Source organism: Larus michahellis, chromosome 15 (genome assembly GCF_964199755.1).
Source record: "Larus michahellis chromosome 15, bLarMic1.1, whole genome shotgun sequence".
In the NCBI taxonomy this organism is placed as follows: domain Eukaryota; kingdom Metazoa; phylum Chordata; class Aves; order Charadriiformes; family Laridae; genus Larus; species Larus michahellis.
In genome coordinates, this window is record NC_133910.1 from 344332 (window position 1) to 365861 (window position 21530).

A 21530-nucleotide genomic window follows, 5' to 3' on the forward strand; every position below is an offset into this window, starting at 1 on the left:
GGGGGTGTCTGATGGTAGATGAGCGTTTGCACGAGGATTTGTACGAGGCTTTGTAAGGCGCTTGAAGGGGTGGGGCAGGGGGTTCACTGTGGATTCGGGGGGTGGGGGCAGAGGTTGGGGGTTGGCACATGAGGGGGTCGCAGGAGGATTTTCACGAGGGTTTGTAGGAGGCTGGGGCAAGTTTTTGGATGGAATTTGGGGGGTGTGGGTGGTGGGTTTGCACAAGGGTTTGGGGGGGTTCAGAGGCTGGGGAGGGGGGATGGGGGATGGTGGCATTTAGGGTATTTTGCACATGGACTCGCACAAGAGTTTGTAGGGTTTGTAGGGCTGGGGGTGTTTCAAGGGTGGGGGAGAGGGTGGAAGGGGAGATTTGGGGTGGGAGGGGTAGGACGTGGGGTACGGGGGGGCTCGCACGAGACCCTGCACTAGGGTTCGTAGCAGGACTGGTGGCGTGGGATTGGGATTCTGCTCGAGGCCTCGCACAAGGACTCACATGGCGGTTCCTAGGGGACTGGGGGGGTTGGGGGAGGGGCTTAGAGGGGATTGGGACGGGGTGGGGTGGCTTTGGGGGTGGGGGAGGGGTGTGGGAGCTGGGGGTGAGGCAGGAGGGGGCTCGCACAAAGATTCGCACGAGGGTTTGTAGGGGCTGGGGAGGGGGTTGAGGGGGGACTTAGGGCGTGGGGGAGGGGGGAGTGGGATGGACGGTGGCCCATGAGGGGATTTTGCAGGAGGATTCGCACGAGGCCTCACACAAGGATTCACACAAGGGTTTGCACAAGGATTTGTGGGGGGATTTGTGGGTGGGGGATGGGTTTGAGGGGGTATTTGGGGGTGGGGAAGGGAATGGATGTTATGCAAGGCATTTTTGCACGAGGCCTTCAACAAGGACTTCCACGAGGGCTTGTTGTAGGGTGCTGGGGGGGAGCAGTGATTTGGGGGATGAAGGAGGGGGTTGAAGGGGGATTTGGAGGGAGGGGGAGTGCCGGGGGGTGTGCGTGCGGGGGTCCTGAACGAGGATTCACACGAGGATTTCCACAAGGATTCACACAAGGGTCCCTGGGGGTGGTTGGGGTTTTGGGGAGGGGTCGAGGGTTGGGCTTGGGGGTGGGGGAGTGCGGAGGGGACGGGTGGTAGTGCACGAGGGTGTTTGCACGAGGGCTCGCACAGAGACTCACATGAAGATTCACGTGAGGTCTTGCACGAGGGTTTGTGGGGGGCTGGAAGATTGGGGGGGGCGCGGGGGCAGAGGTGGGGTGTACGGCGTGGAGATGGGTGGGGGATGGTGCGTGAGGGGCCACAATCCAACTCACCGATCTCCGCGGTCCTCCCAAACCTCCTGAGTCCCCCCTGAACACCTCAGTCCCCCCAACCACCCCTGTCCCCAACCCCCTGCGTCCCCCCAAAACGCGACTCCCCAAACACCCGTGTCCCCCCCAAACCCCCGGGTCATAGAATAGAATCATAGAATCATTTAGGTTGGAAAAGACCCTTGGGATCATTGAATCCAACCATCATCTCCACTCTACAAAGTTCTCCCTTACACCATATCCCTTAACACCACATCTAAACGAGCCTTAAACACATCCAGGGATGGTGACTCCACCACCTCCCTGGGCAGCCTATTCCAGTGTCTGACCACTCTTTCTGTGAAGAATTTTTTCCTTATATCCAGCCTAAACCTACCCTGTTGCAGCTTGAAGCCATTCCCTCTTGTTCTATTGCTAATTACCTGTGAGAAGAGACCAGCACCAACCTCTCTGCAATGGCCTTTCAAGCAGTTGTAGAGAGCGATGAGGTCTCCCCTCAGGCTCCTCTTCCTCAAACTAAACAGTCCCAGCTCCTTCAATCGCCCTCATCAGATTTATTCTCCAGGCCCTTCACCAGCTTCGTTGCCCTCCTCTGCCCTCGCTCCAGCACCTCGATATCTCCCTTGTATTGAGATGCCCAGAACTGGACACAATACTCAAGGTGCGGCCTCACCAGTGCTGAGTACAGGGGGACAATCACCTCCCTCCTTCTGCTGCTCACACTATTTCTAATACAAGCCAGGATGCCATTGGCCCTCTTGGCCACCTGGGCACACTGCTGGCTCATGTTCAGCCGCTTGTCAATTAGAACCCCCAGGTCCTTTTCTGCCAGGCAGCTCTCCAGCCACACTTCCCCAAGCCTGTAGCGATGCATGGGGTTGTTGTGGCCCAAGTGCAGGACCCGGCACTTGGCCTTGTTGAAGCTCATACCGTTAGCATTGGCCCATCGGTCCAATCTACCCAAGTCTCTCTGTAGAGCCTCCCTATCCTCATGTAGATCAACACTCCCGCTTAGCTTCGTGTCAGCGGCAAACTTGCTGATGATACACTCTATGTCCTTATCAAGGTCATCAATAAAGACGTTGAGCAGAAACGGTCCCAACACTGAGCCCCGAGGGACACCACTTGTGACCGGCCGCCAGCTGGATTTAACTCCATTGACCACCACTCTTTGGGACCGCCCATCCAGCCAGTGCTTGATCCAGCAGATCGTATGCTCATCCAGGCCATGAGCCGCCAGTTTTTCCATGAGATTTCTATGGGGGACAGTGTCAAATGCTTTTCGAAAGTTTAGGTAGACAATGTCCACAGCCTTTTCCTCATCCAATAATCGGGTCATCTTGTCATAGAAGGAGATCAGGTTTGTCAGGCAGGTCCTGCCTTTCCTAAACCCATGCTGACTAGGCCTGATCCCCTGCTTGTCCATTAGATGAGTTGTAATGGCACTCAAGATGATCTGCTCCATGACCTTCCCTGCTACCAAGGTCAGACTGACAGGCCTATAGTTTCCCGGATCCTCCTTTCTGCCTTTTTTGTAGATGGGCGCTACATTTGCCACCCTCCAGTCCATTGGTGTCGACGCGGAAGGCTCGGACAATAACACAACGACCAATATGATCAGGTTAATGCCACTTTATTGCACAGACAGCTCAGTAATTACAGATGTTCTGATTCCGCATCACGCGCCGACAATTTGCTGATTGGTTGCATGAGCTGTACATGCAGTAAGCAACGTATTATAATTGCCTTAAAACATCTGTCCACGCGAACAATCACCCCTCCTATATCCTGGGCGAAGTTCTGCATTTCGCACGCTGAGTTCAGCACACTTTCTCATATCTTGTTTGTCTCAGCATTTCTAACACCGCTACAATGTTTTCACATAACCTTCAAACTTACAAGGCCTACACAGTTGTTAACAATTCTTCGGTGCTTGGAGTGTTCACAGGATGACCCCTTTGTACTAAAAATCCTCCCACAGATCCCCCTTTTTGTTTTTGAACAATCCAAGCACCTGAAAACATTTTTTCTATAGACACTTCTAAAGATCTTTGTCGACAAGAAAACAAACAAGGTAAAATGATCAGCAATATTATTACAACAATCAAAATTACAAGGCCCTGTTTCAAGAAATCTTGTACCCAGCCAGCCAGTCCCCAAGAATTAAACAATTGCTCCAACCACGAATGACCCTGAGTGAGCTTATGCATATTGTGCTCTAACTGGGCTAAGTGGTCATGAATGGAGCGTGAGCGATCAGACAAATTCATACAACACATCCCTTCAAAATCCTCACAACCATGGCCTTGTGCTAACAAAAAATCAATAGCAGCACGATTCTGCAGCACAGCATGTCGTATACTATCAGCATCTGTTAATAAAGCAGAAATCATCTCAGAAGTCAGGTTAAACTGTTTTATACTCCAACAGGCTAGCTTTTCTAGATCCGTTAAAGCCTTGGCTGCAGCCACACCTGGAGCTAAAAATCCTGCAAAAATTTTTGACGGGCAATGCCAAAACTCGATGCGGTCACTGCACTCAGGGGTAAAATCGGTAATCGTTCGTCGCGATCGCCGTGACTGGTTCCTAAGACTAATAAGACTAATCCCGTCAGGAGCAAACAAGGTAAGTCCGCCTAAATAACACGGTCCTCCTACTGAACGACTAGGGATGCCTCCCCAAGCTCGGTCACCACATATCAAAAAATACCCAGGTGGAAGTAGCTTAGGAAAAGATGCATTATTCCAAATCCCTCCACACGACAGTCCTAGGTCAGCACCTCCGTTTTGACAATAATTACTCTTAATAAATGAAACAGTGGGAGTAACATTTTGCATACCAGTGAGAGCACCTGTCATATTAAACCCATAACCTCTACATAATACTGGATTTTGCCCTCCCAATTCGATACATCCTAAGCTAAAGTTGCCAATATGCCTGCCAGTATTATTTCCAGCATGATGTCCCACTGCTGGAAGTGACCCCAAAAGATCCAATTCCTGCAAAGGGAGAGGAAATGATCGGTTTAAATGATTAATGAGATGACCTTGAAATAGGGGTCCTACTCCTTCTGGACACCAATAGCTGTCTGCAGATCCTCACAACAGGTTACAAGTGACGTTAACCTGCTCTGATTCTAACAGCAAACTATTTGTTAAATTGACTTGGGATACATAGCCTTCAAAATCCTCCAATCGCAGGAATGGAAAACCAATCAAACATGTTCGGAAAGGATCTGATGGAGTGGCCATGGATAAGCAAAAGGCCGAGTTGCCTGTCTGATTTGCCCATGTTACCCATACGTTCTGCCTAGGGGATATGTTTGTAATACCTTCCACTCCCGGTCCCACTAAACCAATAATCATTATCCCAATTATCCAACCCATGTTGCCGTTATGGTTTTCCCTTTTGCTTCCAACCAAATCGCCTTGCACACTTTTTTTTCGTTTTCTCCCACTCTTCCGGTTTTACCTTCCAAATGCGGGGTATTAAAACGTCTTTGCTACACTTGACTACTAAAGGATCATAGTTATCCTGATAACTTCCAAATTGCTCTCACACAACAATGTGTTTCCCAAGCTAACCGACGATTATGATTCTCATCGACGTCATGCCCTGTTAAAATGGCTATACGAACAGCCTGTTGTATCCTTGCATACTGAACTTCCAGGCAAGCCGAACACCAAAACCCTGCTAATCCGGCACGTTGATAGAGCTGTTTCTTGCACTCATTACACTCGCAAAGAACCCACGGTTCACACTCTCTACAAGCTGCACATATGACAGTTGCCAAGCCTGCGAGAGCCAGAGTGGTGAGTTCACGTGGTCATATCACCGTCTCGCGTTCCACTCTCTTGCATTTTAGGTTCCCTCCACGGCTTAATCCAACGTGCTGGTACCCATCTTGGACCTTGATCTGTCAAAACACAAGCATATCTGCGACCAATCATTTTTATCTCCACTGGACCCTTCCATTGCCCTGATTGCCAGTCCTTATACTGTACCCGTCCTGGTGTGGTTGCTTGCAAACCAGACCGTAATGACATGTGATGAATCACTATTGGAGGTGAGTCACGTTCTCCAGTTAACCGCAAACAGTTCAATACATCTAAAGCTTTTGCAAGGCGTTCTGCAGAAGAAGAGGTAATTTCTCCCCCTTTTTGTTTTTGCAAAAGTGCCTTCAGCGTAGTGTGTGCACGCTCGACTATGGCCTGTCCCGTGGGAGAATGAGGAATTCCAGTATGTTTACGTATACCCCATAGAGTACAGAATTTAGCAAATCGTTGAGAAACATAGGCAGGTCCGTTATCGGTTTTAATTTCCTGGGGTACCCCCAAAACTGCTATAGCTGCACACATATGCTTAATAACATGTTTGGCCATTTCTCCAGTTTGTGCTGTGGCCCAGATGGCGTGCGAATAGGTGTCAATGCTTACATGGACATATTTGAGCCCTCCAAATTCAGGAACATGGGTAACATCCATTTGCCATAATTGCAAGGAATGCAACCCACGTGGGTTCACGCCTAGGCCAAGCCCAAAACCAGTCCCTTGGCAATCCGGACAGGATTGCACAATACCACATGTCTCAGAAATAGGTAAATTAAACTGCCTTGCTAATACTCTAGCCAATTGATGAAAAAATTCATGAGACACTCGAGCTTGTTCAAATAAGTTGGTTTGACGGTTCTCCCAGGTTGCTGCAACCAAATGGTCAGCACGATTATTACCAATGGCCAGGCCATAATCAGGCTGATGGCTACGTATGTGCACTATAAAATAAGGATACGTTCTCTGATTTAACAAATGTAACAATTGTAACAATAACTGATATAAGACAGAATTTTGAAGAGATCGAAGCATCGATCGTTCCAGTCTCATAACAGTACCGACCACATACATAGAATCTGAAACAACATTAATCGGTTCATTCTGCCAGTTTTGAAAAGCCCACACCACTGCCCGTAGTTCTAAAGTCTGTAAAGAATCTTGTAAAACACCATTTAGTACTTTGGAGTGCCATTGTCCGTTAAGGCACCAGGTAACCACCGCCCTTTTTGATTTCTTTCTGGCATCTGTAAATACCGTGAGTCCAGACACCGGAGAATTCGAACGTCGTGGAGTCTCTTCAAAAGTTTGATTTCGAATTAATGGCAAAAGTTTCATTGGTGGGTAGGCATTAGTTATCTGTCCGGAAAAATCCGTTAATGCATATTGTAAAACCTCTGAGGAAGAGAGAAGCCAATCCAGATAACTCTGGGTAATCGGAACATATATAACCTCTGGCTCATGTCCAGTTAAGTCAACGATACGACGTCTGCCCTTTATAATAAGGTTTGCAAACATTTATATACGAGTGCAGACAGTATTCTTAGGTTGGTAAGATAGAAAACCCCATTCTATTATAGACACCGTACAATTGACCTGTTGTACTAACAAACCTATCAAATGTTCTCTGCCAGACCCAGAATTTATCACAATCAATTGTAGGGGAACTCCTGTTAAGCGTTGCACGCACCCAGTCATGATTTTTTGAACAATGAAATCTAAAGCCTTTTCTTGAGTTGGTGAGAGTTGCCGACAAACTTCAGCCTGTGTAGAGGTGCCTAGCAATGACATCAGAGGAGCCAGGTCATCACTGGTGATACCGGATACGGATCGCCCCCATTGAATATCTCCTATTAATTTCTGTACATCCGTTAAAGTTTTAATTTTGGTCGTTAGCTGAATCTTTTGAGGCTTAACAGTACTTTGAGTAATAATCCAACACAAATAGTGCCATGGTGCATTCTTTTGTACCTTTTCAGGAGCAATTTTCAGACCCTTTTGCTCTATGGTTTCAGTTAACTCCTTCAAGGTTGCTTCAACATCCAAATTTGGGCCTGCCACTAAAATATCGTCCATATAATGATATACAAGCAAAAATGGATTATTTTCCCTAAACAGACGTAAGGCCCAGGCCACAAACATTTGACACAAGGTGGGAGAATTCTTCATTCCTTGTGGCAGAACAACCCAATGATACCGCTTAGCTGGTTCTTTCTTATTTGTTGATGGCACGGAAGAGGCAAATTTTTCTGCATCTTCCGGATGCAACGGTATAGTAAAGAAACAGTCTTTTAAATCTACAATAAACAAGTTCCATTCTTTTGGTATCATCGCAGGTGATAGTAAACCTGGCTGTAATGCCCCCATTTCCTGCATTACCGCATTAATGGCTCGGAGATCGTGTAATAGGCGCCATTTTCCTGATTTTTTTTGGAATAGTAAAAATAGGGGTATTCCAAGGGCTCGTTGAGGGTACAATATGACCTGCCTCCAACTGTTCCTGTACTAACATTTGAACAATATGCAGCCGATCCTCTTTTAGAGGCCACTGGTCCACCCACACAGGACTTGTAGTGGTCCAGGTGAGCTTCAATGTTGGCTGCTCGACCGTGACCGCTCCTAAAAAGGCCATGTCACAAGTCGAGCCCCAAGCTGAGAAAGCACATCTCTACCTATCGAGGTGACAGGTAGCTGCATCACGTATGTCTTGACTGAGACTACGGTTCCATCCATAAATGTAAAAGAAACTAAAGTTTGGCTGATCATTGTCCTTTGTGGACCCCCTACCCCGACTACACTCGTCGCAGCAGGAGCAAGGGGCCACGCTGATGGCCAGCTAGAAATAGGCACAATCGTAACATCAGCACCTGTGTCTATCAACATAGTCAGGGTAATAGACGTTCCTGAAGGATGCGTCACAACCACCTTTTCTTCAGGCTTGCCTCGTGCAATATCAATAGCTAATAAGACATCAGGAGACCCTGTTGAGCCAAAACCTCCGGCACCCCTCTGTTTTGGCAGCGACCTCGGGACCATTAATCGAAATAATATCAATTGTGCAATTTTTGACCCCTGAGGAATGGTAATCGGGGGGGTCAGCGTATATACCATAATCTTTATAATCCCTGTATAATCAGCATCGATAAGGCTCGGTACAATAAAAATGCCCTGACGGGACACGGAGGAGCGCCCAATTAACAGAGCACTCAGTCCATGGCCCAGCGGTCCTCGTTGATCTGAATCAATTAGAGTGACCGCCGTTGTGACTAAAGTGGTATCTACTGCTGTTGCCAGGTCCATTCCCACGCTTCCTGCAGTGGCGGTGGCGCAACGGTCCAGGCACCCTATACCGCCTCCTGTACTTGTGTCATAGTGCGAGGAGGATGCATCGCGCTTGGTACCCGGTTTCCCGATCGCCTACACTCCGCAGAATTATGGGTGGCGCTTCGACAATTCACACACCATCTACCTCCACTCTGACGTGGGGAGCTTACTTGCCCACTCGCTTGTCCCTTACTTGCGTTTCTGCACTCTTTACGAAAATGACCTGATTTTCCGCAATTATAACATTTCTTATCATTATTATTACATTTTCCTTTTGATTGCTGTTGCACCAACGGACGTACCGCTGCTCCAACAGCAGCAGCCATAACCGTAGCCTGTTCTTGGGAAAGCACCCGTTCTGCTGTTTCCAGCAGCTGAGCAGTGGTACTGCCTCGAGGTAGGGTACCAAGAGCTTTCTTGGTTTTATCGTTCGCATTATCAAAAGCAAGTAAGTCTAAAAACTTAGCTTTCATGGTCTCATCAAGGTCAGGGTGAGCAGAAATAGCTGCATGCAATCTATCAACAAACCCAGAACAAGGCTCCGTAGGTCCTCGGCGAACATTTGTAAAAGCAGGAGGGTTTTTTTCCCCTCTAATCCCCAACAAAGCCCTGTGAGCTAGCTGTTGACTGAGTTGCAAAACCTCCACAGCAAAATTAGCTTGCCAGTCAGTTCGAACGTAAGGTCCCGTCCCCATTAACATCTGTGTCTGTACCCCATACAAAGGATCACCTTGAGGACGCCGGGTGGCAGCAGCCTGATCACATAGGTTCTGCCACACACTGAAAAACTGCAACTGCTGAGAAGGGGTGAGCAACATTTGAGAAATCTGCTTTGAATCATGTGGTGTGAGTAAATTTGCAGTAAATAAATGCTCCACTATAGCCCTAGTATAGGGAGAGCCTAGTCCATATTAACTAACAGCCTGTTTCGCCTCCTTTAACAATTTCCAATCAAACGGTTCCCAATCCTTTCCACCCCCAGCATTAGCAAACACCGGAAACGCCATAGGCTCAAGAAACACGCCCTCAATTGCCGCGTCTCTAATTTCTCCCCTCCATCGGTTTTTCAATCCTTCCTCCCCTCCTACCGCTCCCCCATGCCCCTCAAATCCCGACAATGGCGGCCACGACAAGGCATGATGAGGCAGTGGCAAAGGAGCAGGGTAAGCTGGAGGAGCTCGTGAACTGGATTGATCGTCTAGACGAGCTTCCAACGCTTCCAACTTTTTTAACAACTCCCAGAACTGAAGGTCTGTCAGTCCACCAGGTGGTACTCTAGTGCTGCTGCCAGGTGATGGCGGAGTAGAGGGCGGCAGAGGAGGGTACGGCGTTGGCTGATCCCTGGAATCCTCAGGGCGGTCTCCTTCGGTACTTTCGACAACAGTGTCTTTGGGAGGGGGAGGAGGAAACGTAGTTTCTTCCTCTTTTCCACTTTCATAAACAGGCATCTCAAGAGGGTCTGTAGCGGGAGTAGGCTGGCTCGGGGCAGTAACGGCATGACTCACTACATTCCCCGGTGTTATTCTGCAGCCCCGGGGTTGAGGGACGACAGCTTCTGGCGATCCCCCAAAAGAAAGGCTCGTGGGGGAAACATCCTTAACTCTGGGTGTTAATGCTGCAAAGGCAGAGGCGGCCGCAGCACGTTCTGCCTGCATTGTTTTCAAAGTCTCTGATACTAACCTCCACACGGTGGAGAGTTTCTGTGCCTCCTTGGATCCTTTACTTACTTCATCCCACAACACCGCTCCTATTTTAGCCCACGTATCTTGAGCAAAAGCGGCAGCAACAGTGGGGATAAGTCCTTTATCCCGCGCCCATGCTAAGAGCGCCTTCAAGGTAGGCGTATCATACTTCAGTCCTCTCGTAGAGAGTATATGTTGGAGGAGCTTAACTACCGCCTCTTCTTCTTTGGAGTGCATAGACCACATCTCCTCCCCGGCCGCTCGCTTGGCCAGAGTGAGATTCCCTAACTTGATGCGCTAGCGTCTTCCCGAGTGCCGGGGCAGCACTCACCTATCGACCGGCTTCTTCTGCCCCCTCCGTCCGTTGGTTGCTCATCGGGTATTCGCTGATCCCAACACCGATCTGAGGGTCCCTGTTCGGGCGCCACTTGTCGACGCAGAAGGCTCGGACAGTAACACCACGACCAATATGATCAGGTTAATGCCACTTTATTGCACAGATAGCTCAGTTATTATAGACATTCTGATTCCGCATCACGCGCCGACAATTTGCTGATTGGTTGCATGAGCTGTACATGCAGTAAGCAACATATTATAATTGCCTTAAAACATCTGTCCACGCGAACAATCACCCCTCCTATATCCTGGGCGAAGTTCTGCATTTTGCACGCTGAGTTCAGCACACTTTCTCATATCTTGTTTGTCTCAGCATTTCTAACACCGCTACAATGTTTTCACATAACCTTCAAACTTACAAGGCCTACACAGTTGTTAACAATTCTTCGGTGCTTGGAGTGTTCACAGGATGACCCCTTTGTACTAAAAATCCTCCCACACATTGGGACCTCCCCAGTCAGCCATGACTTCAGGTAGATCACGGAAAGTGGCTTGGCGAGCACGTCTGCCAGCTCTTTCAGCACTCTTGGATATAACCCATCCGGTCCCATAGACTTGTGCGCATCCAAGCGGCGTAGCAGGTCGTAGATCACTTCCTCTTTCATTGCGATGGCCTCGTGCAGCTTCCCCTCCCTGTCTCCCAGCTCACGAGGCTGGGTGCCCAGGGAACAGTTAGTTCCACTGCTAAAGACTGAGGCAAAGTAGGCATTGAGCACCTCAGCCTTTTCCTCAGCCTTTGTGACTATGTTTCCCTCTGCATCCAGTAAGGGAGGGAGATTTTCCCTAATCCTCCCTTCGTTGTTAATGAATTTATAGAAACATTTTTTGTTATCCTTAACAGCTGTAGCTAGGTTGAGCTCGAGCTGCGCTTTGGCTCTCCTAATTTTCTCCCTGCATAGCTTCGCTATATCCTTACAGTCTTCATGAGAGACCTGCCCCCTCTTCCAGAGGTCATAGACTCTCCTTTTGTTCTTGAGGTCCAGCCAAAGGTCCCTATTTAGCCAGGCCCGTCTCCTTCCCCGCCTACTTGTTTTTCGGCACACAGGGACAGCCTCCTCCTGTGCCTTTAAGACTTCTCTCTTGAAGTACGTCCGGCCTTCCTGGGCTCCTATATCCTTCAGGGCAGCCTCCCCAAGGGACTTTGTCCAGCAGTCTTCTGAACAGGTCAAAATTTGCCCTCCGGAAGTCTAAGGTGGCAGTTTTACTAACCCCTCGCCTTGTTTCCTCAAGAATCAGAAACTCGATCATCTCACGATCACTGTGCCCTAGACGGCCACCAACCTTTACTTCCCCTACAAGTTCTTCCCTCTTCACAAGAAGCAGGTCCAGGAGGGCACCTTCCCTGGTGGGCTCACCTACCAGCTGTGTGAGGAAGTTATCTTCCACACATTCCGGGAGCCTCCTGGATTGTTCCCTCTCAGCTGTGCTGTATTCCCAGCAGATATCCGGGAGGTCAAAGTCCCCCACAAGAACAACGGCAAGTGATCGCGAGATTTCCCCCAGCTGCTTATAGAAAGCTTCGTCCGCCTCACTGCTTTGGTTGGGAGGTCTATAGCAGACTCGCACAGCGATAGCAGCTTTATCGGCCCTTAACCTAATCCAAACGCTCTCCACCCCGTCATCACTATACTCGATTTCTGAGCTCTCGTAGCATTCTCTAATATACAGGGCCACTCCTCCACCTCTCCTTTCCTGTCTGTCCCTCCTGAAGAGCTTGTAGCCATCGATTGTGGCACTCCAGTCATGTGAGGCATCCCACCACGTTTCTGTGATAGCCACTGTGTCATAGTTTCCCTGGTGCATCATGGCTTCAAGCTCCCCCTGTTTGTTGCGCATACTGCGTGCATTGGTATAGATGCACTTCAGATGTGCTAATGACTCCAGCACCTTTTTGCGAGTGTGGGCCCCATTTCCCACCAGACCCCTTTCAGGTGCTTCCATGATTTCTAAGCGTCTATCCCTTCTCTCCAATGAAATGTCAGAGTGAGAGTCCTCGCTAGCCCACCATCCTTCAAGCCCTGGCATGCCTCCCTTGGATTTATTCCTGACAGGCCCAGTTGTCTCCCCTTCCCCCCTCATATCTAGTTTAAAGCCCTGTCAATGAGCCTTGCTAACTCCTGCCCCAAAATTCTTTTCCCCTTCTGGGACAGGTGCGTCCCACCTGCCACCAGCAGGCCAGGTGACTCATATAGCAGCCTGTGATCAAAAAACCCAAAGCCCTGCCAGTAACACCAGTCCTGGAGCCGCGAGTTGACCTGTTGCCTCTTCCTGTTAATTTCCTCATTCATGATTGCCACTGAAGGGATAGAGGAGAATACAACTTGTGTTCCTGACCCCTTAAGCCGTCGCCCCAAGGCTCTAAAATCTCTTTTAATCGATTTTGGGCTCCTCCTACCCACTTCGTCACTACCCACCTGAAATACTAAGAGGGGGTAGTAGTCAGAGGAGTTTACTAGGGCCGGAAGTTTGCCTAACGCATCCCTGACCCGTGCCCCAGGGAGGCAGCAGACTTCCCTGTGAAGTGGGTCTGGACGGCATGTTGGCCCCTCCACCCCCCTCAATAGAGAGTCACCCACCACAATGACCCGTCTGCTTTTCCTTTTGGAGCCAACTGTGATGCTGGGTCCATGGCGACTTGGTCTTTCTGACGTTCCTGGCCTGGGTGTATCATCCTCCTCTCCAACAGCCAGTTCCTCCTGCAGGGCTTCATATCTGTTCTGCAAAGGTAACTGGGAAGGTGGGAGGGGCCGGGAGGGCATTCTCCTGCTTCCCCGCGCAGGGACCGGTTTCCATTCCCCCTCGTCTCTGCGATCCCCTCCTATTGCCTGGTGACGAGAGGGGAGGGGGTCCTCTGACTTGTGTGGGGCCTCACCCTCTTCCCTTTCTCTCCGGGAGCGGGTCCACCAGTCACTCTCCCTCTCGCATTCTCTCATACTCCTCAACCTCTCCACTTCTTCCTTCAGCTCAGCCACCAGAATGAGCAGATCATTTACCTGTTCACGTCTTACACAAGTGTTGTCTCTGCTGCCCTCCATGGCGAGTGCCAGGCTCCGGCACTCTTTGCAGCCAGAGGCCTGGCTGCCCATATGTTTGCGTGGGGCCTCTGTCTGGGTGCCCACAGTTTTTTTAACAGCAGCCTTCGACCGGGTAGCAACCACGGCTGGATCTCTAGACACAAGAGAGACCTTGTGACTCGACGGTCAGTTTGGGGGAGCACTGGTTGCTCGCTCTCTGCAGGGACTAGTCCTTGCTCTGGGCAAGGCATCTCGGTCGTATTTAAAGCACCCGTTGCATGTTTATTTTATTAATTGGTGCTTATTTGCATAAATTAACATGGCATTTGGGAGGGAACATGGAGGGTTTGATTAGCTGAAGGAAGGAAATGGAAAGAAAGGCATCTTGTCTCTCCCAACATTATAAAAAAGGCTGATTTTTTTTGTTTCCGAGTCACCAGATTTTGATGACTTTGTTTAATTTTTGCTGAATATTCATGTCCAGTGGAAAGAAAAATAATCTATATTTTGGTTCTGTTTTTCTCTTGAAAGGACCAATCCTCAGGTCTGGGCCTCGATAAACTCCTGTCCCCAAAGCAGAAGGCGTGTGGGAACATTCTCCTTGGGCTTCTCAAGGCTTGTATTTTTCAAAATAAACCTCAAAGGAACGTTTTTATCTAGCCCTTAACGATTCCAAAGGGAAACCGGCTGCCTTCCGGAAACGAAGACGGGCCTCCCAGTAAGGCTGGAGTCAGCGGCAGCCCTGCCAGCTGGGAGGACTGGGAGTTTTTCAGCAGAAAACCTGGGGGCTGTTTCCTTTTCAACAAAGAAAAAGAAGTGGGATGTTGCAGCGCTGAGTGATTTTTTAAATTCCATAGAAAGGGATGAGTTTTGAGCAGTTTGGCTCTGGAGGCGGGGTGGGAAAGCGAGTGCCGAGAGAATGTGGCCCATGTTCTCCGGCGCCAGGACGGCTCGCCGATGCTCCAGGCCGCTCTGGCCGGCAGCAAAGGCCTGCTGGGGCGAGACGGCGGTGGCCGGGATGGCCAGGTACTGCCGGCTCTGCCACCCCCACCATTCCCCCTCCGCCCACCTCGTCTCTCCCTGTCTCTCCGTCCCCCGGCCCACACGGCGGAGGAGCAGGCGAGGGGGGAAGTGCGGGTTATGCTGAGTTCCCCCCAAAAGAGGTGGGTCACGGCCCCAAAATGTCTGGAAGTTGGGCGGGGGTCGCAGTGTTTAAAAAACGTTCAAACCTGTAACTCTGGGTGTGAGGCACTGAAATAGAGAACAAGCTCTTCTTTTGATAGCTATTGAAAAATAATATTAATTTCTGTATCTAGAAGGAGACGAAAATAAAAAGCTCTCTCTCTAAGGATGAAATTATTTCATGGTATGAAATTATTTCGTGGTATGAACTAATGCTGTGGGCCAGCCTGCGTCAAGTGCCTCAAGTCCTCATCTCTACACCTGGGAAGGCTTAAAAGCACCGAGACCGCTAATCCCACATAGGCTAGCTGGCTATGAAGTACATATTTTCCCAAATTCAGACAAGAGAGTTCTAGAAGTGCAGTTTTCCCCAGCATTACAAGAGAAGTTAGTGCTGTGTCGCTCACAGCAGGACACCGGGTAATGGCGGTGACAGACGGAAGATGTCACTGCGAGCCGATTGTGATGCGTGAGGTGAGTTGCCGGGCAAGCGATGACCTGCAGAGGAGGCCACCGCCTGGTGACTGTGACCACCCCGGGAAGGCGGAGGGCTAGTCGCCCCACACAGAGGCCCCGGGCTCAGTGTGCAGCTTGCACTGTGCAGTGAGGTCCTCGTCCTCCTCCCGGCTGGGCACGGCCGTCTTCTCCTGAGGTACCCCGTGTGCCACAGGGCGCTGACGATGGCTTCTGCCTGGGAGAGGAATCGTCACTACGGGGACCTGCAGAAAGCAGTCGCTTTCCTCCCCTCGCTCCTTGCTGATAGCTCCCTCAGGAGCAACGACACCGCTCAGAGTGTCCACGGAGTGCTGCTCTTTGCGGATATCTCAGGTGGGGGGAGCAGGGAGGAGCAGCCACGGACATGAGCCATGTGGGGACACAGCAGGCCCTTTGGAGCCCCTCAGACAGAGTGGTCATCTTGTCACTGCTGAGGTCTTCTGCTGGGATGCCCACAGAGAGCGGGATGGGTGACCTTGGGCGGTCCATCACGGCTGCCACCAGTGCGGAGCTGGCACGGGAAGGTGTCCCCTACAGGCTCTCGGGCCGGGCATCGCGGAAACTGCTGCCAGGTCTTTTGGCCCACATGGGCATTTCCTGATTTCTGGATGTCCCTGTTCCAGGTTTCACTGCGTTGACCGAGAAATTCGTGCAGAGGAGCGGCGTGGACAGAGGCACTGATGAGCTGGCGCAAACGCTCAATGAGTACCTGTGCAACATTTTGGAGGGTAGGAGCCGTGCTGCAGGACTGTGTGGCATCGGGCCGTGATGGTGGAGGGTGGAGGCAGCCTGGTCCTGCCTCCTTGGAAGGGCTGGGGCTTTCTGTGAGGAACAGCGAGCGCAGCCAGGGTCTGCTGGCGGGTCAGCACCAGCGCGGGTCCTTTCTGCTCCCCGCTGCGGCCGAGGAGGCACCCACTTTCTCAGCAGCCACCTCGGTGCCTCTGGCGTGAACAGCCGTCTCAGTGCTGCGTCAGGGCCCAGAGCAGGCTGAGGGCATCCAGCAAGTGCTCCAGGGTCTGGAGCGTCTGTGCTATGAGGAAAGTCTGAGCGAGCTGGGCCTGGTTTGCCTGGAGAAGAGAAGGCTTGCGGGGGGGACCTTAGAAACGTGCCTACAACCTGAAGAGAGGGTGCAAAGAGGACAGAGCCAGGTTCTCCCCAGTGGTGCCCAGAGTGGAACAGGAGGTTCCCTCTGTGCATCAGGAAACACTTTTCGACTGTGAGGGTGACTGAGCACTGGCAGAGGTTGCCCAGGGAGCTTGTGAAGTCTCCCTCCTTAGAGCTATTCGGAAACCATCAGCCACCGTCCTGGTCAGCTGGCTCTGTGCAGCCGGGCTTGAGCAGCGGGGTTGGACCAGATGGACCCCAGAGGTACCTTCCAGCCTTCACCTTTCTGAGGTCTGGTGGCATCTGGAGGCCCTGCCTCCCTGCCTGCTGTGCGGGGTACAAGGGCTGTGACCACCATGAGCCTGGGAGAGAGGCCGGAGCGGTGCTTTCCTGAGCTGTGCCCCACAGTGCACCCTTGCCCCGGTGCTCCCCCCAGGCAGAGGGCCTTGCTCGGTGGCTTCTGGAAGTCCACATGACTCTGCCTTTTCTTCCCTCTGTCCACAGAGTTCCTGATTTTTGGAGGAGACATCTTGAAGTTTGCTGGTAGGTTCTTGGGGGGGCGATGACATCGGGCACTGAGCTGTAGCATTTAACTCCCGTGGCGGCCGTTTGCTCTGCGCTCCTTCTCAAGAGGCTCTGTGCAGCGCCTTGAGCCAGCTCTTTGGCCACGCACGCACCCCTCCAGCAGTGCCCTCTCTCCAGTGCTGCAGCTGCAGAGGAGCGCTCGGGACAGGGGGTGTCACCGCTGCCAGCCGTCTGCTGCTGTGGCTGGCCCGGGATAGGAGAGGTGTCCCGGTGCCCAGGACACAGTCCTCCAGGATGATGGCCTCCCACAAGCCCATCTTCCTCCGCACGGCAGCTGGTTTCTGCTGTCTCTGCAGAACCAGACCGTAGGTCGGGGAGAGTCAGGTCTCAGCAGAGCCTTTACCTTCCCTCCCTTTCCCCAGGAGATGCTGTGCTGGTGCTGTGGAGAACACCACCCCAGGAGGTGGCCAGGACCATCAGCCTGGTGCTGCACTGTAGCCAGCAGATCCAGAAGAAGTACGGAAGACGTGACACAGATGTGGGGCAGAAGATCCAACTGAAGATAGGTACGGGCGCTGTGCCAGACGCAGCTGTGTGGCACTCTGCCATGCCACAGGGTGCTTCTGGTTTGCTGGGCTTCTGGGGCAGGCAGCTGGGGATGACGCCTGGCGCACTCAACACATTCTCAATGTCAACTCGGTTCGTCTATTTCTAGACGCCTGTTTTAGGGAATCGTGTCAGCGTCTCCCCGAGGAGGAGGGAGGACGCTTTACCCCTCCGTAATGCCCCTCTCCCCGCTGGGCTTCAGAGGAGCTTCTGAGCAGCCGAGATGCTGGGGGCTGTGGAGTTCCAAATGTTCCCTGTGTCAGTTCTGCTTCTCCTTCTCCCCAGGGATCTCTGCAGGGACCATGAGCCTCCCGGTTTTCGGAGATGAGAGCTGGCAACACTTCTGCATTTTTGGCCCGTGCCTGGCTGAAGTTCGTGACGCCGAAGAGGTTGCGGGTGCAGGTGAAGTTGTCCTCTCGGCCACCTGCTGGGAGCTCTGTGAGCAGCACCGGCTGAGGATCAAGCATCTCGCAGGCACAAGAGCTGTGCAGGCAGGTGGATGGGTTGGCCTCGAGAGCCATTCTGAGGGCCTGGGCCTGGCCATGAAGGAGGGAGGTGTTGGAAGGCTGAGGAGATGAATGTGGAGAGAGTTGTAGGTGGGAAAGCGGGCAGGCAGGGGAAGGTCTTGTCCTTCCATCTCAAGGGTAACCGTGGGCTGGGCTTTCTTGCTTTGAGGGGTCAGGAGGCGCTGGGAGGGTTTGAGCCCCAGCAGCAATGTCCTCTGTGGGCCATGGAGCTGTGGTTGCTTGGAGATGGGCATGCTTGGAGAATGGCTGTCCAGCTCCGGTGCTTCTGAGGAAGCACTGCTGTCCCATCCAGCCAGGTGGGCTACTTCTCCCCTTCTCTGGGCAGTGACGGTGGAGGGCAGGCTCTGTCCCCTGGGAGTCCTGGGGAGGCCAGTGGCAGTGCTTTCATTCTGTGTGTCTTCAGGTGACGGGCATGGATCCGATGCCTTGGTCCGAATGCCAAGACGCCTTACGCAAGCTCGTACAAGACCCAGTGAGACACCGCTCAAAAAGGGAAGGTGAGTGCCCACTTCCCCTTGCTCTGTGATTGTCCCGAAAGGTGGGGCTTTGCTGCTTCAGGGGCCAGAGAGGAACCACCTCCTCCCTCTTCCCTCTGTCCGTTAGCACTCAAGCTGTTGGGCCTCCCAGGGCGGTGGCTGCTGCCGCCTCCTCCTTCCAGGGGAGAGCTCTGCCCTCAGCATCTGGAGGTGGCAACATGAGCAAGCGCAGAAGACTCTTTCTCCCCCACTTCGAGGGCCAGGCCCTGCTTTGCAACAGCTCGTAGTCCCGTCCACCCAGCGACCACCTGCCTTTTCTCTCCTCAGGTGCCATGAGGCCTACTCTTCTCTTGCCCAGTGACCTGAACGCCAAGGATGTGCTTAGGAAGTACATACCAGTCGCTGCTCTCGGGAAGGTACGGCAAGGCCACCGCTGCTGGGGGCTGCATTTTCGGAGGGCAGAAGAAGTGGTGCCTTGCAGAGATGGAGCTCTTACGGGAACAGACCAATCAAAGAAAATGCGCCCTGCGATGACAACGCAGGGAAACTGAGCCCAGGGGCACCGGTGCTGCACCATTGTCTGCGTTGTCCTCAGAGAGACATGGGTGGCAGGAGGAGGACTCCTGTCCCTCTGTCTTTTCCGTGGCTATGGTTCTGGGTGTGCCGCGGACACGACGGTGGGATAAAGGGGAGATTCCCCTGAAGTCCCTGGAGCATCCCTGAGGGTCTCCCCTCATGTCCGTACCGGTCCCCAGATGGCGTGTTAGCGGAGCAGCCTTCTCTCCTTTGTCATTTGTGTTATGACTCGGCGTCTGCCTGCCGCAGGCTGGGCGGCCTGCCCGCCCTTTTGCACCGAGAGGAGGATTTATCCCTTCCTCTGCTATTACCCGCTATCGCCAGCACGCCTGCGCTCCCTCGGTACTGGTGTGGGCAGTAAGAGCCCGGGAGAGCAGGCTGGTGAAGCCGTCGTGCTCTTGTCTTCCAGCTCGATGCAGGACTGCCCATGGATCTCCTCTCTGAGCTACGGCCAGTCACCTGCATCTTTGTCCAGCTGCAGCTTGCTGCAGGTACCAGCTCGGTGCATCTCAGCACCGTCCTCAAGGAGGCCAGCAGGGTGATGCTAGAAATCCTCTCTCCTCACAAGGGCCACATCAACAAAGTCCTCCTGTGTGATAAAGTGAGTGGGGGGGAACGGTGGCCTCCCCCAGCGCCAGAGGGTGGGCAGTGAGCGCGAGGGAGAGACTCCCTCTTAGGCGCTGTAGCAACATGTTCCACATCTGTCCTGGGCAGGGCTGCACGTTCCTCTGCGTGCTGGGACTCCCTGGAAACAAGCTGCCCTGCGAGAGCCTTCACGCCCTGCAGAGTGCTCTGGAGATCTTCGACTCGTGCTCCACCATGCTCGAGGAAAGAGAGTGAGTGTGTGGCGGGGGTCGGCGGGGTGCATGCTGCCTGGGACGGCGCAAGGGGGCTTCACAGAAAGAGATGTGCCTTCTAGCTTGCTCTCCCTTGTCCCTGGCAGGAAGGAGGCAGTGCCCTGAGAGGTGCAGGCAACTCCAAGCACACTCTGCTGGCCACCGCGCTGGAAAGAGCCCTCGTGAGGGCCAGAGGCCGCTGCGGCCAGAGGCAGGCCCTTCTGGGCCACTGCCCCATGAACGGGGATGGGGCCCAGCCACCTGATCCCAAGTGGCTGTCATCGCCAGGCGGTGACATGGCGGGCACCTTCTTCCCTCTCTCTTTGCTCACAAGAGGGCTGTGGCCCTGCACATGCTCTGCCCCTGCCCCTTGTATTCACTCGGGGTCTTGCCGAATGTTTTGGGCCCTGTTGTGGGTTAACCCCGCTTGGCAGCTCAGCCCCACAGAGCCACTCGCTCCCCACAGTGGGATGGGTTAGAGAATCGGAAGGGTTAAAGTGAGAGCACTGGTGCGCTGAGACACAGACAGCTTAATAGGGAAAGCAAAAGCTGCACACACGCCCAAAGCAAAATCAGGCATTCATTCACTGCTTCCCATGGGCGGGCAGGCGTCTTGCCATTTCGAGGAAAGCAAGGTTTCATCACGTGTGACGGTGACTTGGGAAGACAAATGCCATCACTCCGAACGTCCCCCCTTCCTCCTTTCTGCCGGATTTTCTTGCTGAGCACGGCGTTGTATGGTCTGGAATAGGCCTTTGGGCAGTTGGGGTCAGCTGTGGTGGCTGTGGCGGCTGTGCCGCCTCCCAGCTTCTTGTGCACCCCCAGACTGTTTGCCAGCGGGGCAGCGCGAGCAATGGAAAAGGCCTCGATGCTGCGCAGGCGCTCTTCAGCCATAACTAAAACCTGGTTGTGTTATCAACAGCGATGTTTGGTCACAAATACAAAACATAGACCTGTACAGGCTATTGCTGAATAAAATTAACTGTAGCCCGGACCAAACCAGAACGGGACTGACGACGCTGCCTTAGCTACTGGGAGGTGCTGTGCAGCTCACGGCACAGCGAGGAGATGCTTTGAGTCTGTTTGGGACGCAGCTGCCTGAACCGGCTGCAGTCATCCCTTACAGTCTCGTGCTGGATCGCTGCGGGGAGTCGCATGGGGCCGGCAGAATCTCCGTGCCTGTGGGATAGGGGAGAGGGCGAGGGGGCTGCGCTGCGGGGCAGGCAAGCAGGTGGCCCCGTGACTGCTCTGAGGAAGGCAGAGGTGCCCAAGCGTGGACAAGCAGGTGGGAAGGAGGCCTGGGTGCCGGCAGGCTGGCCGATGTGGTAGCGGGGAGGGAAGCTGCGGTGGAGGGTGCCCGCAAAAGGGACGGCTCTTTGCTTTTCAGCACGCCCCCAGCAGCTCGTTCTCTGGTTTGTCTTCGCAGGTCGGAAGCAGGAGACTGACCTCTTTGTCAGCTGCTTGAACGCCTATAGGGATTCAGGCCAAAGGAACATCCTGGCGGTTGAGGGCACGATGGGCTGTGGAAAGAGCCACTTACTTGCTGAACTGGCCTCTCTAGGCCAGGATGCTGGCCACAGGTACAGGTTTTCCACCTGTAGCTTTGGGACGCTGCCCCTGCCCATCCCCTGACAGCCGTGGAACGCTCCAGCC

At 52.8% G+C, this 21530-nt stretch overlaps 1 protein-coding gene across 1 annotated transcript; it reads left to right on the forward strand.

Annotated features, from left to right (window-relative positions):
• The first annotated feature begins 5346 nt into the window (after positions 1-5346).
• LOC141751759 (adenylate cyclase type 10-like) lies at positions 5347-19881 on the forward strand. The gene is made up of 10 exons (XM_074609123.1): positions 5347-5373; positions 8508-8615; positions 10442-10592; positions 16836-16874; positions 17279-17422; positions 17748-17953; positions 18393-18486; positions 18793-18881; positions 19451-19642; positions 19756-19881. Exons 1-10 carry the CDS (start codon positions 5347-5349, stop codon positions 19879-19881), a joined length of 1176 nt encoding a protein of 391 aa, XP_074465224.1.
• The last annotated feature ends 1649 nt before the right edge of the window (positions 19882-21530 follow it).